The 17,963-nt window shown below is 40.7% G+C and overlaps 1 protein-coding gene across 6 annotated transcripts in view; it reads right to left on the bottom strand.

The window, feature by feature from the left end:
* The window catches only part of SLC38A9 (solute carrier family 38 member 9), a 53,862-nt gene that overhangs the window by 20,348 nt on the left and 15,551 nt on the right, over positions 1-17,963 (bottom strand). For 5 of the 6 annotated variants that reach the window (XM_040579563.1, XM_040579562.1, XM_040579565.1 and 2 more), the window contains 9 exons: positions 16,084-16,216; positions 15,380-15,501; positions 15,169-15,232; positions 14,967-15,060; positions 13,842-14,012; positions 11,165-11,224; positions 9,758-9,874; positions 8,730-8,927; positions 5,729-5,836 (listed from right to left, as the gene is read on the bottom strand). In XM_040579563.1, coding sequence (XP_040435497.1) covers positions 5,729-5,836; positions 8,730-8,927; positions 9,758-9,874; positions 11,165-11,224; positions 13,842-14,012; positions 14,967-15,060; positions 15,169-15,232; positions 15,380-15,501; positions 16,084-16,216 — 1,067 coding nt within the window. The remainder of the gene's footprint in view (positions 1-5,728; positions 5,837-8,729; positions 8,928-9,757; positions 9,875-11,164; positions 11,225-13,841; positions 14,013-14,966; positions 15,061-15,168; positions 15,233-15,379; positions 15,502-16,083; positions 16,217-17,963) is intronic. The other variant, XM_040579564.1, reaches the window with a different exon arrangement.

Genomic DNA, 17,963 nt, shown 5'->3' with positions numbered 1-17,963 from the left:
TTTGAAACAAACAGTGCCAAAAGGCAGAGGGCATACAGTACTGTGGAGTCAACTGCAGAAACACGAACCTCCACGTTGAAACGGGACAATCTGTTTTATCTTTGACCATAGGCAATGCAGATATTTAATCAGGTACAAAATGCAAGAAGACAGTGATTACTATACAACACATGCCCAGCAAAATTTCTTGAGAGACCCCAACCATCAAAGATTATTAGGTTAATTTAGGATCTACAAGCTTTTCTGCTTCTTAACAGTTTAGCTGGAAAGCATTTTTAAGGCAGTAATTGATTGTCCCTGAACAGGGAGATGGGGGGAAGGAATCATTTGCTTTATCAGAATCTTTCGTTGTTAAAATGTTACTCATGCTACCAGAGGAAAAATGACATCTGTAGATGTTTAAAAGATTCTGCTTATAAACCAGGGCATAAAGAAAGGCAGAGCAACTTCTTGTGTTATCATACACATTACTGCATCTATGAAAAAGGGGGTTTTATTGTCTCCATGGGAATAGCATTGCTCTGCTTCTTCTACTTTTAATACCTGAATTCACCAATGTGTAACATCATTACAGCACCATCTTTGTTGGTATCATATAACGATGTATGTACTCTTTAGTATGCTAACAGCAATTAGAGATCCCTGAGCTAGCTCAGCTTCTGGAAAGCATCCAGCAATATAGCAAAACACTCATCAGAGGCTCACAAACACTTACAGATCAAACCACAGAGAGCTTCAAGCAAACATATTTAAACCAGACTTTTTTAAAGTGCTATAAAGTCAGCAAGGTGAACACACCCCAGGCAATCAATGAAAGGTTCATCCAGGCTGAGAGAATACGCCATCCCTAGGGCTGACTTCATTGTATCTTCAATACCTAATTAGCGTGATGCACTACTGACAAGAATTGGGAGTGCAAGAGACTTTTGGGCTTGTTTTCCATCTACTACTTCAATCTCACTATTATATAAAGCAAACCAACAGATTCAGAATCTCTTTCCGAACTGTCTCCCTCATCACTGCAACTATCAGTAGTAGCTGAATTTGTATGCATTAGCTGCAAGCTTTGCCTATCTCCTAGCAGAACCAGTGACACTGCCAAAATAATCAGACTACCAGGTGCTCCACTTAGTGACCTGTGGCACACGTGTCAAGCTATAATTCATTTTACATAAGGACTGCTTAATAGATCTTGGACTTGAACTTCAAGGTGTTTAAAACCTGATTTTGTAGACATAGGCTGGTTTCCACTTTATGTGGGTTTGTTAGTGAACCGTAGTTTGGGCAAATTTTGTCCTGCATTCTCAGGAAGACAGCGCAGATATGAGGCCATGTGAACATTTAAAGACTGTCTTCTGGGGCAATTCAGGTTAAAACCATGTTTCTGTGCTTGCAACAGAGCAAGACCAAACATTGTGGTCTATCTACTGACTGAGCAGCACATGCTTGAGTATCACTTGTACTTACAGACAGCATTAAGCATAATGCTGTACAAAATAAATTAGGTCATTAATGCAGCTGCTAAGCATCCACTGCTTTGAAATCCAAATTTTTACACTGGAGACAAAAGCAGTTTGTTAGTCAAAAAAATGTGCCTAAAAGTAAATGCAGTGATCGAGGAAAATAAATAGTATGGATAGCACTGTTTCAGAACTACTTACATCTATCTTTAAGTTTGCTTACTTACGCTGCAGTAGTCAGGATTGTTAGGGAATTACAGAGATAATCCAGTTCATTCTCAAAGCATCTGCTTTGGTCTTGCATGCAGTCATACTCAGCAAAAACTGCCTGGATTTGAAGACTCAGCCAGAAAGGACAAATACTTTTTCTCGGTGACACTACCAAGCTGCAGAAACTGTTTTATACAGCCTTTCACTTGTTTCTTGGCATTCAGATCTTGAAATAGGGTTCTGAATGCCTGACTGAGATTAGGAAGGAATGACCTTCAGCAGTTATGGGAAAATGAACAAACAGATTTGATGATAAGCTATGGGCTTGGGGGCAGAGAAGGGGAATACTGGATTTTGAGCATACCTCTGCCAAACATACACAGAACACACTAGCCTAGCTGTTTATTCTGCTTATTATTGTGTGAGATTAATTTCAGTTCAGCTAGACAGCTGAATCAACTCAAAGGCAGTGGTAGAAGATGACAAAGAATAAGTAACTGTGAGACCACTGCAATCGTGATGTGAACACACAAATCAGTTGAATTTCACATCAGTAACTTTACTCAACTAATTACTATCTGTAGTTTACTAACTGAGTTGTTACTCTTGTTGCCACAATGCATTACCATGATGCCACAAATTGTATCAGGTTCTATTAGAGACACGGAACAACTCTAGTGTTCCTTTTTAAAAAATCTCTATTCAAAAACCCATCCTAATGTTTTAAGGTATCCTTGTTTCCTTCTCCAATTCTACATTTTTGGACCTAACAACAGTCTGCAGCCCATGTGTAAAACCGTTAGTGCAGTGCTTATTGTAAATAGGAAACTAAAAATGCACAAACCTGCTAAAGAAACCCTAAGAAGGTATGTATCTCCAAGTGGCCTTAACTAAAGAAGTAAACTCTACAGAATCATAGAATCACAGAATCACAGAATGGTTTGGGTTGGAAGGGAACTTAAAGGTCAACCTAGTTCCAGCCCCCTTGCCAGGGGCAGGGACACCTTCCCACCAAACCAGGTTGCTCAAAGCCCCATCCAGCCTGGCCTTGAACACTCCCAGGGACGGGGCAACCACAGCTTCTCTGGCCAGCCTGTTCAAGTGCCCCACCATCTTCACAGTGAAGAATTTATTCCTAATATCTAATTTAAATCAATCGTCCTTCAGTTTAAAGCCTTTGTCCATCACTACATGTCCTTGTAAAAACGTCCCTCTCCAGCTTTCTTGTAGGCCTCCTTTAGGTACTGGAGGGCTGCTATAAGGTCACCACAGAGCCTTCTCTTCTCCAAGCTGAACAAACCCAACTCTCTCAGCCTACTCCAGCCCTCTGATCATCTTTGTCCCTCTCCTCTGGACTCACTCCATGTCCTTCTTACGTTGAGGGCGCCAGAGCTGAATGCAGTACTCCAGGTGGAGTCTCACAAAATCAGAGTAGAGGGGGAGAATCACCTCCCTTGAGCTGCTGGTCACATTTCTTTCGATGCAGACCAGGATTTGGCTGGTTTTCTGGGCTGCAAGTTGTTCCTGGGCCATGCTGAGCTTCCTGTCCACCAGCACCCCTGAGCCCTTCTCCTCAGGGCTGCTCTCAATCCATTCTCCACCCAGCCTGTATATCGTGTACCCTGACCCAGGTGCACGACCTTGCACTTGGCCTTCCTGAACTTCATGAAGTTCACACAGGCCCACCTCTCCAGCCTGCCAAGGTCCCTGTGGATGGCATCCCTTCCCTCCAGCATGTCAACGGCACCACACAGCTTGGTGTCATCAGCAAACTTGCTGAGGGTGCACTCAACTCTGCTGGCCATGTTGCTGACAAAGATGCTAAACAGTGCTAGTCCCAGTACAAACCCTTCAGGAACACCGCTCCTCACTGGTCTCCACTTGGACATCAAGCTGTTGACCACAACTCTGAGTGTGACCATTTAGCCAATTCCTTTTCCACAGAGTGGTCCATCTGTCAAATCCATGTCTCCAGTTTACAGACAAGAAGGTTGTACAGGACAGTGTCAGATGCTTTGCAGAAGTCCAGGCAGATGACATCAGTTGCTCTTCCCTCATCCACCAATGCTGTAACCCCATCACAGAAGGCCACCAAATCTGTCAGGCATGATTTGCCCTTAGTGAAGCCATGCTGGCTATCAACAATCACCTCCTTATTTTCCATGTGCCTTAGCGTAGTTTCTGGAGAATCTGCTCCATGATCTTGCCAGGCACAGGGGTGAGACTGATGACTATAGTTTCCCAGGTTCTCCTTATTTCCCCTTTTAAAAATGGGGTTTACATTTCCCCTTTTCCAGTCCATGGGAAACTCAACTGCCACGACTTCTCAAACATGATGGACAGTGGCTTAGCCACCTCATCTGCCCATTCCCTCAGGACCTACGGATGCACCTCATCAGGTCCCATGGACTTGTGCGCCTCCAGGTTCCTTAGGTGGTCTCGTCTCGAACCAGATCTTCTCCTACAATGGGTGGTTCTTCATTCTCCTAGTCTCTGCCTTTGGCTTCTGTGACTTAGGCAGTATGGCTAGACCACTTGCCGGCAAAGACTGAGGAAAAAAAGTAATTGAGTACCTCAGCCTTCTCCATGTCCTGGGTAACCAGGTCTCTCATTTCCTTCTGGAGAGGCCTCACATCTTCCCTCACCTTCCTTTTATCACCGAGGTACTTATAGAAGCTTTTCTTGTTGCCCTTAGATAGATATAGAGATATATATATATTTTGGTTTGGTTTGGGTTTTGTTTATGTATGTATTTTTATATATATATAAAGCACATAACACCATATTGATAAACATTCTTTGGAACCACTCTTGATGGCAGAGGCAAGAACAGGAGTCAGTCTGTTAGTACCTCAGCACTTCTGTTTCCAAGCAATTTTAAAAAAAAAAAAAAAAAAAGCCCCAAGACTGCTGCCAGACTGCTTGGCTGGTGTTTAATTCTATCAGGGCTTTAGCTTTTCTAACATGGTTTCTGGCTGCTCAGTTTCTCTGTATTCCTCACAGGCTACCTGTCCTTGTTTCCACCCCCTATAGGCTTCCTTTTTGTGTTTGACTTGTCCAGGAGCTCCTTGTTCATCCATGCAGGCCTCCTGGCATTTTTTCCCAATTTCCTCTTTGTTGATATGCATAGCACCTGAGCTTGGAGGAGGTGATCCTTGAATATTAACCAGCTTTTCTTGGGCTGGAGAATCTGAGGCTGCTCCTATCTGTCTATAGAGGGTCTCATCTGCGCAGTCTTCCTGGTTGGGTGGCCTGTAGCAGACCCTCACTATAATGTCATTTGTCCCTGTCCTCCCTTTAATCATGACCCATAGCTCTTGGTTGGCTCCTCTTCCATCCCTAGGCAGAGATCCACGCCTCTCCTTGTCTCCCCTGCCTGTCCTTCCCAAAAGGCCTGTATCCTTCCATTCCAACATTCCAGTCACAGCAGCCATCCCAATAGGTCTCTGTGATGCCAATAAGATCATCAAGAAGGACAAAATACTCTTTGTTTCTAAGAACAGAAGGAGTGATACAATTCAATAGCACAGAACACAGCTCCTTGGAGCTAAATGATTATATGAATCCTGGCTGTTGTAAAGCATGGGGAAAAAACTCGTTACACGCCTCCTAAAATAAGAAACTGATCTCTTTAAATTATCTATTCATGCAATACTAGTTTATGACTGTGACATCTCACAAAGTAATCTGTAACAGTAATTTGGAAAGAACAGCCACCAAAACAACATTCAAGAAAAGAAACATACTGGAGGGCTAATGGGTGTTTAAAGAAGAGCTATAATTATGGACTAAAAACCTGAGATAGATTGGGGAAGCACAGGAAAATCGGTAGTTGTAAATTATGGTGAATGAGCCATTTAATTTAAGCCTGACATCCTTGTCACTTTGTCACAAGGTACCCTTCCTGAGCCTCTACATGCAACATCAGGCAGCATTTTCTCGTTTTATTTATGTCACAGAGATGTTAAAAGGTGAGAGAGTCATTCATTAATTGCTTAAAAAAAAAAAATCTTAAAACCATCGGTACAGGCTTCATTACTGCATTTTAATTACCTTACCTGGCACAAAAAAATCATTCTCTGCAAACCAGTTGTATTCTAAATGGATTCCCAGATGAGCAGCCTTTACAGTAACCAGAAAAACTAAGTAGACAACGGAAATTGTACCTGGAAAAGATAAGAGCCAAACAAACACCATGAGGTAGTAGAAAGTATTTGTGCTGTGTTTTATTCCTGCTCCATCCAACTAGTTACCAGCAGCCCAAACACTTCGGGTTGGTATTCCTTCTTAAAAATACAGGCTAGGTCTAAATTTTCCTTTTCTTTGTGTTATAGGTCAGACAGAAAGAATAATGTACTTGCACCCAGTGCAAGCTTTCAGCATATTTAATGTTCTCCAGATGCTACAGTAGTGACAGTGGAAGAATTACCCTGTAATTCCTGCTGCTGTGCAGGAAAGGATGTCTCTCAGCAGTAACAGATGAGTTCAAGCTTTAGCTGTCAAGATTTTGATCTAAACATGAGACAAGCACTGCATGAACTGCAGTACTGCAGCTATTACAACATCCATGCAGTCACTGACTTTTTGAACCAAATGGCCCAATGAGATATGAATGTTTACTGCAATTGTGAACTTCAAACTGGGAGCTGGAAGCTGATAATGACATTTGATCACTACTGATTTAAACCTTGTACAGATGATAACCTTGGATAACCTTGATCAAATAACATTGGATTTGCATTCCATCTCAATGATTCAGAGGTATCCAGCAATACTCTACACAGCTAGAGGACTACAGGTAAGATCATAGATGGGTATAAATGCCTTGCTGTGTCTGCACATGGGATGGACAGTGTATGATCTTGGCTCCTGTCATTTCAAACAGACAAGGCCAGAACAGTAACTACCTAAAAATTGAAGGAAACTGTGCAACAGTAATTAAGGCTACTACATGCAACCTTCCAGCCAACAATGCTGCTTGTCACCAGAGAACAGGCTGTAAGCAAAGACAAAGAAACAGCATTTTTGCAGTTTAGAATACAGATTCAGATAAGACATCATTTAATTGTAGCAGTATCTCCAAGATTAAAAAATTAACTGCAGAAATTACCATTTGATTATACAGAGTGTAGTCAAAGGCTTAGGAAGATGAAAGGTTCCGTGCTTAAGGATCAGCTTAACAGCTAAAATATTCTGTAGTCTCCTAATGATTTAGGTTTCTGTAGGTGTAAAGGTAGGTACAAGTTCTCTATTAAGATTTATTTCAGCACCTCAAAAATTGCCTTCCATTTTTTCTTGTCCTATTAACTTCAAGGTTTAAAAAAAATTAAACCAACTTTGAACAGCTTCTGAGTTACATTATAATCTGCTGAAGTTATGAGAAATTTTGTATTTTAATATTCACGTTCTCTTAAAAAAAAGTTGTCTACGATAATGTGCTTATTTCAAAAACAGATACAGTTGTGGCTAGATCTCACTTGATGAAATATTTTCATATCCCTAATTTATATGTAGGCTACACAAAAAACTTTCCTTTTTACACAGGAGCACCATCACATGTGCTGTGTTTTCATTTACTGGTTCCAACAACAGCAGATCCAAGCCCTAATTAAGCATCACACTGGAACAAACAGGACAAACTACACCCTCAATTTCCTGTCCTCTACCTCCTTTACAATATTTCTCCATCTTTTTCAACCCATTCTCTGATCCCATCTCCTTTTTCCTTTCTCTCCATCATATGCTTCAATGCTATGCCCTCAGGTATCCTTTGTAAATAACCCCACCCATCATCCATGTGCTTTATCCCCTTCACCAATCCCACCTGTATTGGTTTTCCATCTCAAGACATGGAAGCAAGGAGAAGTCACAACTTTTGTCTTTGTAGCACAGAACAGGCAAGGGTATTGGGAGCTGCGCAAAGCACAGCAGCAGATTACACTGACTGATGCTGTAATTAATTAATCAATTGATTGGTAACAAATTACTTCAGGTCAGAAGCAACTAATTTCTGGAAGTAACTGCCTGAAACGTCTACCAGATGAGGAAGGGTATGACTGACTGCTTGTGCCAAGGTACTATGCATCAAATACTGCACAGTAGTATGTGTAGCACCATCTGGGAAAACCTGTTGTAACTATAGTGGAACTTGTTTGACAGGATTATCAAGGGAGAGAAGGAAAAAAAATAATTATCAGCCCGTTATCTGAAAGACTCGAGCAAAGCAGAGTAGAAAGCCTGTGGTGGTTAACAAACCAACCAACAAACCATTCCAAGGCACAATATGCGCTGCCAGCAAACTACTGAGGAGTGGCTGGAAGGCTGTCCCCCAGAAAAAGACCTGGGGGTGCTGGTTGACATCCAGCAGTGTGCCCATGAAGGCCAGCAGTATCCTGGCTTGTATGGGAAACAGTGTGGCCAGCAGGGCCAGGGCAGTGACCGTCCCCCTGCACTGGGCACTGGTGAGGCCACACCTCGAATCCTGTGTTCAGTGTTGGGCCCCTCACTTTAGCAGGGGCATTGAGGTGCTGGAGTGTGCACAGAGAAGGGAAATGAAGCTGGTGAAGGGTCTGCAGCACAGGTGTTATGAGAAGCAGCTGAGGGAACGGCTTGTTTAGCCTGCAGAAAGGGAAGCTGAGGAGAGACCTTATCACTCTGTACAATTACTGGAAAGGAGGTTTTAGCAAGGTGAGTGTTGCTCTCTTCTCCCATGTAACAAGCAACAGGACAAGAGGAAATGGCCTCAAGTTGCATCAGGGGAGGTTTAGATTTGGTATTAGGTTTCTTCACTGAAAGGGTGGTCAAGCATTGGAACAGGCTGCCCAGGGAAGTGGTTGAGTCCCCATCCCTGGAAGTACTTAAAAGACATGTAGATGTGGCACCTGGGGACATGGCTTAGTGGTGGACTTGACAGTCCTGGGTTAACAGTTGGGCTTGATGATCTTAAAATTCTTTTCCAACTTAAATGATTCTACAATTCTACTCACTGAAGTAGCTTTCGCTGTTTTCTGTACATTTTAGCCACAATGAACCAATGCTTCAATAGTATTTCTTACCTACCTAGGACATTAAACTTTGCAAAGAAGGATGGAGACTTCAGATTTAGCAGAGGCAGAAGAACAGCAATCAGGTAAAATGGTACTGTTTGTGATTTGTTCCACCACTCCTCGAAGAGTTCAAAACCTGTATCATTGCCAGAAGAGAACATCACACTCCTGTTCTGTGGTGTGTGACCACTAGTAGCACTTGGACAAATGACTGGAAGAAAGGAAAAGAAAAATATCCCCAGATGAAAAGTGTTTTACTTGCACAGAATCTTCACAGCCAAGATCGTATAATTTCTGGAGAGTGTTTTACCTATGGGGAACAGGACCACTCAACAGCATTGTTTGACAACTCATTTCCTAACTCCTGTTTGTTTTTTTATCAGGAGTTCAGTATGTTTTTTTATCAGGAGTTCAGTGCTAAGATTTCACTGCTAGGCACCTTACAATCTAAGCTGACAAGCACTATGGCTCTTTCAGAAGAGCACAGCAAAGATGCCAATTCACCTGAAGCCTGAGCTGTGGCACAGGATCAGCCTTCAAGGTCACATACCTATAACTGTGTTCAGTGCCTACATGCACCTGCTGGAATCAAGTCATAGCAATGCATCCCTGCATCTGGCTGAGTATTTAGCATTGTAATCTGTCCCTGTGCACTTCAGTAAGATCATATGAATCGAGATGTAATCTGTGTACAGAAGAGCCTGCATTACTGTACATTAAGGGAACACACAAACTAAGATTACAAGAAAGCTGCTATAACAACTGGCAGGTCTAAAACCCATGCACCGAATAAAAACCCCTGCCATCTTGGTGCCACGCCAGATGCAAGTACATCACTGCTATATAACTCAACAGAAGCAATTTAAGATATACACCCATAACATTGCCAAAAGGGAACATCGCACTCCTGTTAAATGGTGGCTGATCAATGGCAGCACCTGAACAAGTCACTGGAACAAAATTAACTGAACAAAAAGATCCCTTGACAAAAACATGTTTATTTTATTTTTGTTAATATCAACATTCCTTTCTCACACATACCTAAAAAGTTACGTGTTGAAATATAAACCATCTTACTGTTCTCATAACGTCTTGTTTTAAATTTTGGCATCCCAAGATACTTGATAGCCTCCCTCCCACATTGGCTGCATGCCCGTTCTGTACAAAGATGTAAAAAGTGTCTGTCAAATGTCTTGAGGGACCATTATGTTACTTCCAGTTTTCTCATTTGCTTTCTCTCCATTGCTTATAACAGGATTGTTTCACAGACCCTGAAAAATGTTTTTGTTCTTACTGATCTCCTTGGTAGCCCTGAATGCTCTGCCAAGGGTCATCTGACCATGTGGCATCCCTTAAAGCAGCCCTTAATTTTGTGAAGCAGATGCTTTAAATCTTCTGGTTGTTGGAGGATGCTGTGGAATACTGTTGTCTACTTTGTTTCCAAGTTACACCCCCTGCTGCATAACTATGGGACAGAACAGCAGAAGCAGGAGAGAGCACATGAGAAAGAGCACTGCAGCAGCTACTGGTCCTTTCTGGTAAGGACTGTAGGAGAAACAGGATTCAACACTAGCTCAAATGCAAATCAACTGGTTTTCAGAATTATTTCTCAACTCCTTCACCTGACTCCCAACAGCTGCTCTCCAGAAACACGGCTGCAGTGAGTGTGACACACAGCTGTCCAGCTGGTACTGAAATGTTTCCCCATTCCCATAAGGACCCAGGATAAGAGAAAATTTTCTGCTTCATAACAAAGCACTACATGTTCATTCACTGTATATAGGCAGAAAGATCAGAGGCTGAATGCCTAGCTCCTGCCTTCATTCTACATTATTCTGCCTACTCAACTCCCAACAGACCTACCTTCATACTTGAGTGCAGTTACTTCCCTTAGTTGTGCAAATGCCAGACTCTCCACAAAACCCAACCTGATGCTCATGTAGCCTGACACATTTCTTTTTGCACTTAGCATCATTAAAGCTGTTCTTACAGGATTTTTTTTTAAATAAGAATGTTGCTGCAGAGTGGTGAGGAGCAAAAATGCCCCAGCCAAGATTTTAAACAGTAAACAGATCTGATGTGCCTCAATTTCAAGGTGCAAAAGTTAGAATTCCTTAAGCCAGTTCCTCATTGTCCAAAAGCCATTAAGAAGTCTACAATTCATGGTTTTGTGGGGACTGTATCTGGGTATACAGAAACCTGTAATTTGCCTTTAAATCCTTATCTTCACCCCCACTTTCTTTCTTTTTCCAATTATTAAGCTTTCCAAGTGTGTGGTTATTTGTGGAAGTACAAATCCCAGACAGATGACAGTTTTTTAAAAACAGGTAGTTAGAATTTACAATACACACTTTATAACTGCAATGTGGTTTGGCATGGAAATATGATGATTTTCCTTTAAATCCCCACCCCCACCCAGGAAACACAACACTAGTAAGTGCTTCTTACCTCTGTTACTTCCATTGGTGCCAGGAACAATATCTGTTACGTTAATGTCATGAATGAAGTCTAAAAAGAAGAAAACGTTACTATCAATGTCCCAAACCTGCTACTAGGCTTTTATCTGTTGACTTGATAAATATTAATTACGGAAATATTTTGGAAAATTACATCAGAGGGGTAATACAGCAGCTTGCACTCCCCCCAACTCGAAGTATTTTAAAACTTTATTTTAGAAGTGTCTTAAAGTAGCCCCCCACAGCACTGCTTTCTTCCCAGCAGTCTTGTCCATTTATGAAGTTCCCAAGCCAGCCCCCTCCCAGCTGCTCATCCCTGTTCCCCCAGAACATCTTTGCTTGTCCCAGCTTCTCAGTCTGCCGTGCCATACAGGAGGTTAATGAAGAGATGCTTCTTAAAACCAGCTTCTCTTGGGACAGAAAAAAGAGTGCATGCAACCATATCCTCAGTCCAGATGGTACTATACGGAAAAAGCTTCCCCTACTCATTTTTCTAATCTTTCTTTCAAAGGAGGCTCTAGGGGGATGCTTTTTCCATGTTTATTTTAAAGAAGGGAATCTCCAGAGAAAGGTTTAAGTCTCACTGTCTACTGTCAACTCTACAAGTGTTTTGTTTCAATACACTCCTGTGCTACTTTACTGCTGTGCCACACCAGGTATTCTCAAGTTCCTGCAGCTTCACCAGCATGAGTGTACTGGATAGCAATTTCCATATATTTACATGTATATATACACACACACACACAGAAAATGCCCATCAGCTTGGAGATTTCATTAGCGTGTCTGGTTAAAATTTGCTTCTGCTGCATGTGGGTGTATTATGCACACAGAAAATGAACTGGGACAGCAGCCCTCAGATTTTTTACATGCAGTTAACAGCAGCTTGTTTCTCATAAAGAAAGCAAAAAGTCTTGTGGGAAGCCAACTATTTTTTGTTTCTTCACTTTGATTTATGATGCCCTGAATCAAAACTGGGTTTCTCATATTGGTATCAGTGTATACAACAACCAAAAGATTTAAATAAAATCACTCATCACCTCCTCTCTTCATCACTGTTTTGTGTTGCTTGCTACTTAAAAAGAAGTACCTACTGTGAAGCCATCAAAAGACCTGATAGCTTTTACAGAATTAGAGCATTTTAAAATTAGTTATAGGTGGATAGACAATTTATGCTTACTCTGTACTTAAAAAGTGGTTTAGAACTAGCAATTGCATTTGTGGATTTATGTCTGTTTCATAGAACAAAAACAGAACGAAAGCATGGGACACCATCTTACCAAAAAAACCCGAAAAAAACCCACAGGACATCATACTTGGATTACAATTCTTGCCTTCTTTTCATATTGATTTCTAGACCATCCTCCTTTAGGAAATCAGTTTGTTGCCACTTAAATTGTGTGTGCAGATTTTTTAAAAAGTCATCTGAGTGTACTGGCATTAAATGTAGTAGCCTGCTTAGAATAACTTAGAAATGCATGGCTGGAAAATGGCAGTGTGTCAAACCTACATCCTATCACCCATTTCACAACCTAGTAAGTAAGTGACCACAATGAAAGTTAGGATAAGAATCCAATGACTAAAGTTATCAAAGAGCAAACAAGTAAGGACCCCAAACAAATATAGGTTAGTGATAAAATAACATGCCAATCTCAGGGAAAAGCAACTTTTTTTCCTAGAAAAGGAACGGTTTTGACCATTCTGAAGTTTACTTACTAAAATTGGAGTTCCTTGGTTTAGAATAATATAGGATTAAAGGGTTAACCTTATTAAAAAACAACAGAGTCTAAAGTAAAATGGCTTTAGTAACATATGAATTAGGTCAAGTGTAAAATATACCAGTCATTAACCAATAAAGTAAAGTAGGTCCTTCAGGGATGGTGGGAATTCTAATTAAATATTGTTTAAGAGGTGTAAGTGTCTGTAATGCTATTTGCCTCAGAGATTTTTTAATTACCTTCAAAACAGAAACTCTTAAATCTGTCATGCTATTCAATGCTATGAGTCAGATTTTCAAAGCTCTCAATTCCATCGTTTATTCCCACAACTCTACATACTTAAGTGATTGTATCCACAAAAGTCTGTGTGCCTGTGCATGTACAAGGCTGTAAGTAACCAATATGTTTTATTCTGTAGCAATGCCAGACTAAGAATCGTTCTTTCACTGTGCTACAGGTCATCGTTCCTTCAAGGACACTTGCAAAAACTTTCTACATGGCAGCATTCTTAAGTGTGTGTGTTGAAAACTAGAATGAAACTAGATTTTTTTCATTAACCTGGATCATTTCAACAGCCTAGCCTGTTACATGGCTGTTCAAATAGTTACACCCCTGCAAAGGAGGTGGGAGTGAAAATATAAAGTGGAAGCAAGCAAGAGGTTTGGGTTGTTTAAGCTACACCAAGAAGGCTCATTACTGACATGCAAATCAGACAATTGGTACTATGTCTTTCATTAAAACCACAGTTTAAGAGACAGACTGAGAAACTGGCTTTGAAAACATACATGACTGTGTGCAGAACTCCACACAGTTACTTATTCTCAACTGACTTTTCATACAAAGCAACAGAAAAACCAAGATTAAGTAAAACGAACAATTCTTTTTTCAGTATAAAGCAACATCTTAATCTTTCCACAAGATAGCTGTAAAAGTTAACCGAAAATGTATACTTACTGTATATAAACTTTCCTGTGTTGAACAGAAAGTTGGACATAAGCACCCAATAAACAACCATGGCTCCAACAAGCGATACCATAGAAAATAAAAGACTTGACCATTGACCAAAGGATCCAAAGTAATACTTGCAAACATCTGGGAATTCCCAGTTTGAGGTATCTACTAAAGCTGAAGAAGATACAAAAATAAGAAACATATCTAAACAAAATGTTAGGGTCAGTAGAACTCTTCATGACAGGATGTGTTCTTTTTTCAGAATATTCTGACACAAAATCACAGTGCTTCCAAGGGCTAAGAAGATTTCTGTTAACTTTAAAGTACAACACTCACTAGGCATTTGACTGAAGGAGCCTGAAGAAGTAGAGGCTTTTATTGTGGCCACACTACCACTCAGAATACTTCCAGAAGCACTGGAATAAGGCATGGGTGCAAAAATGCAGCCATGCATTTGCAGCTAAAACCTTTTGCAAGAGTTATGGCAAAGCAGGCCAGACCATAAACTAGTCCTCAACAATGCCCTGAGATGAGTCGTCACAAACTGGAGGTCTTAAGTGCCTTTATTTGAGCAAGTGGGGGGTTAGTTTATGCATACAAGCACCAATTACAAGAGCTGCAAGATTAATTCTGAACAATAAAAGTACACTGTAAGTAAAACCACTGTCCACAGATTGCTTCCAACACAGAATATATAAAAAAGTTAGGTTAGTACCGGCATACTACACAAGTGGAGGCAGCTACTGCCCATACTGTTCCACTGCGCAACATGATCAGAGATACATGTAGGGAACTGTACAGTGCTTATGGAGAAGAAGGGAACCCTCTAACTCTGTAAGCTCCCAAACGCTTGGTAAGTGAACATCTGTGAAACCTTGCTTGCTAAGAGTTTGGGGTTTGCTATAATACTTAGGTCCCAAGGACCTGAAGCATAATCTAATAGTGAAGACAGAAATTTAGCTTACAGATCCAGACTACAAAAATAGGGAGACTTTCAAAGAAATAGCTTTTATTTGCAGGTCAGGTCTAACACAGTAAAGATACAGGCAAACTAAGAATCTATTAGGTCTCTCTGTTTCACACACAAATAATAGAAATATTTGCATTATGAAGCTTTGCGTTTCTTACGTATCATTTTCCGTGACTCTACAACTCTGTAGCAGCAATAAAGAGTCAAAATGCCCATCACTAAAATGAGAATGATTCCAGAAGTAAAGCCTGCCTGTTAAGAGGGAGAAATAGTGTTTATTTATCAGTAACTACAGAAAAATGAAGAGCAAGCCATGTTACAAAAAACATTTTCCTACACATACATTTTTCATAGTTTTACCTGTTTTATTCCCCATGGGATACTTAATATAGATGTACCCATCATTGTATTCCATATCATAAATCTAGGATGAAAAGAAAAAGCCAGTAAATAATTTGAGGAGCATTCTTAATTCACACTATCCTCTTAGCTACAATAGTTATGCATACAATATAGAACATTTAATAATAATGCATTTTCTGGTTAATATATGGCAAGGTGCTTAACATACATTGTCACTATACTGGAGTTTTTACCATAGCCATCTGTGCAACTGTCAACTTTAAAAGCAGTTCCCAATGGACTGTATACGTAGATTTCATCAGGAGCTGGAAGTACATGATCAGGAGCAATCTAACAAATGGATAAAAACCAAGATTTGTTAGTAACACCAAAGTTAACTATTGTCCCAAATACAAGAAGTCAGCTGTTGTAAATCACAAAATCTTCCCATGAAAAGTGCATTTAGGAAAAAAACCAAAAAGGGTGGACTACATTAATTTTCTCCCCATGAAAAAAATCCATTGCCCAGAATTTTAGCTAGATAGCACAAAACCAGGCTTTACTTCTACAAAATGCCTGTAACGTATACTACGCACAGATCATGCTAGTTTAACCACTGCAGTTGACCACTGCTTAAAACCTCTTAAGATGGTAGAAATGTGTACACACATCCAGGCAGCCTTTACCATGTTAACAAAATTCAAGCTGTTTGTATGTTTTCTTTGGATGGTGAAGGCATTGAACAAGAAGTCAATCACAGCTTGTGATAACACAAGACCTTGTTAAGGTACTCAGCTACTAAATATTTACTTCAAAGCAAGCTGCAGAGCAATTCTCCCCCTGCCTTTACTTGTGTGTCTTTTATGAACCTAGGCTGTGGAAGACCTAACATACCAGAGACCACTCAGTTAATCTGGCCTGTCTTTGCCTTACCAGCGCCCTGTCTGCAGGAGATGTGAGCCTGCTGTAGTAGTGAATCCGCTTATTCATTGCTGAAGCTTCATCAGTGACTCTTTGCATATCATCGTTCACGCTGACTATGTTTGTAGGCTCCACATGAAATGGTCTAAAGCAGGAGGGGGGGGGAAGAAAAAAAACACACACCCTTAAAACCCTTAAAAAAAAAAGGTAACATAAAACTTAGAGAACAGCTCAGCATCACTTAGGATGAGTCTGACATTCACTGACAAAAAGCAAATGCAAAAAAGATCACTGCCATGAGAGAAGCTGCCGTCCATGAAAGAACCATGTGTTTCTATCACCCATATTAAAACAGTCTCTTGCTCAGATTCTGCAGGGCAGCCTAATAGCAAAATTCAGACCTAGTATGCAGTCTGTTAGTTCTCAACAATGAGTCACACCAGAACTACACGCTAATATGCTTGGCCAAGCTTATTAGTGCTTATAACCGGTGTTGCCAGAACTAGTGATGAGGAACAGAGGTAGAAACAGAAAGCGTGAGAATGCAGAAACAAAAAGAAGACAAAAAGAGAGGAATAAGTGGTAGTAATGAGGACCACCTATGAAAAGGCTAGGAACTACTAATCTAGCCAAAAACACTGTAGGAAATGGTGCTTAATGGGGAGGGAACCAAGCCCAAATAAGTCCATGTGGTCATACTATTTTTAAGCCAACAGAACTGGGAACGGAATTTCTCACAGGACGTGGAACAGATGTCCATCTGCAGTTCTGAAGTACTTCACCACTTCCCTTGAGATTTAATCAGGGTAATCACAGAGAACAGGACTATCAGCAACAGAAAAGTCCTACATCTCTCATACAGAGGTGTACAGCATGCAGATGGTCTCCCCTCCCTCCTCCCCAGATGAGTTAGGCTGCAGGCATGGTCACAGTTACTCAAGGAGAAAGCAGCCACACCAAACGCTGCTTGTATTCACTGTACACACTTAGGTACAGAGCAAGCAGAGTGATAGCTGCTCCAAAAGTTACAACACAACATAAATCCCGCTTCATGCAAGGGGCGCTACCAGAGATATGTGACCTAATTAACATATTGCAGAGGTGTTTTTTTCTAATCAACTATAATTTACTTCCATACAGTCATACTGTGCTTTTGCCTAAATACAACATTCACTCCTAACACTGATGGGCTACAAACAAGAGAGGAGATATTGGTGACCTGTAAGCCTTGATAAAGGGTTTTGGGTTTTTTTCTCTTTCACTAGTGCTTTTAATTTCTACAGCAATCTCAACAGCTTTCTGATCTTCTTCTTCCAAGTTGAGGTTTAAATCTCTCAGAAACAAGAAGCACCCCAAAACCAGAACCCACAGAAGTACAGATCACAAGTTTCAGGCTACCAAGAGCAGAAAGCAGGTCAGCAATAAATCCATGCCATTTTTCCGGTAATATGAGTAAAGTCTATTTGAACTGTTTTCCAATACCCATTCCTGGCTCAGACTACAAAGGGACTTGGTCAACCCTTCCTGCCCCAGCTCTCAATACCATGACAAAGGTCCTATTCTCTTTCCCAGTGAATCATTAAGCATTTGCACCATGGCATCACCTTTTATCTGGAAGGAAGAAAAGGCATACAGCTCTGAAGGTGGTTGTTACATCTTTGGAAGGGATGAAGGTAGGTCCTTATTCCTGCGTGCTTAAGGGGACACAGGAGTTGAGTATTTGTGGGACTAATGAAAACTGAATTACAAAAACAGAGAAAAATAAACAACTTATCCACAAATTATTTCTTTCCTTCATCCTAGACCTTACTAATTCTTACATCTTCCTTCATAATGGAAAATTGGCTTAGATTTGCTTATATTTCCCACTTACTGCAATAAAATCGAACACA

This window comes from Falco naumanni, chromosome Z (genome assembly GCF_017639655.2).
Source record: "Falco naumanni isolate bFalNau1 chromosome Z, bFalNau1.pat, whole genome shotgun sequence".
Lineage (NCBI taxonomy): Eukaryota > Metazoa > Chordata > Aves > Falconiformes > Falconidae > Falco > Falco naumanni.
The sequence above is the reverse complement of the archived record's forward strand: the minus strand, read 5'-3'. Positions and strand labels throughout refer to the sequence as shown.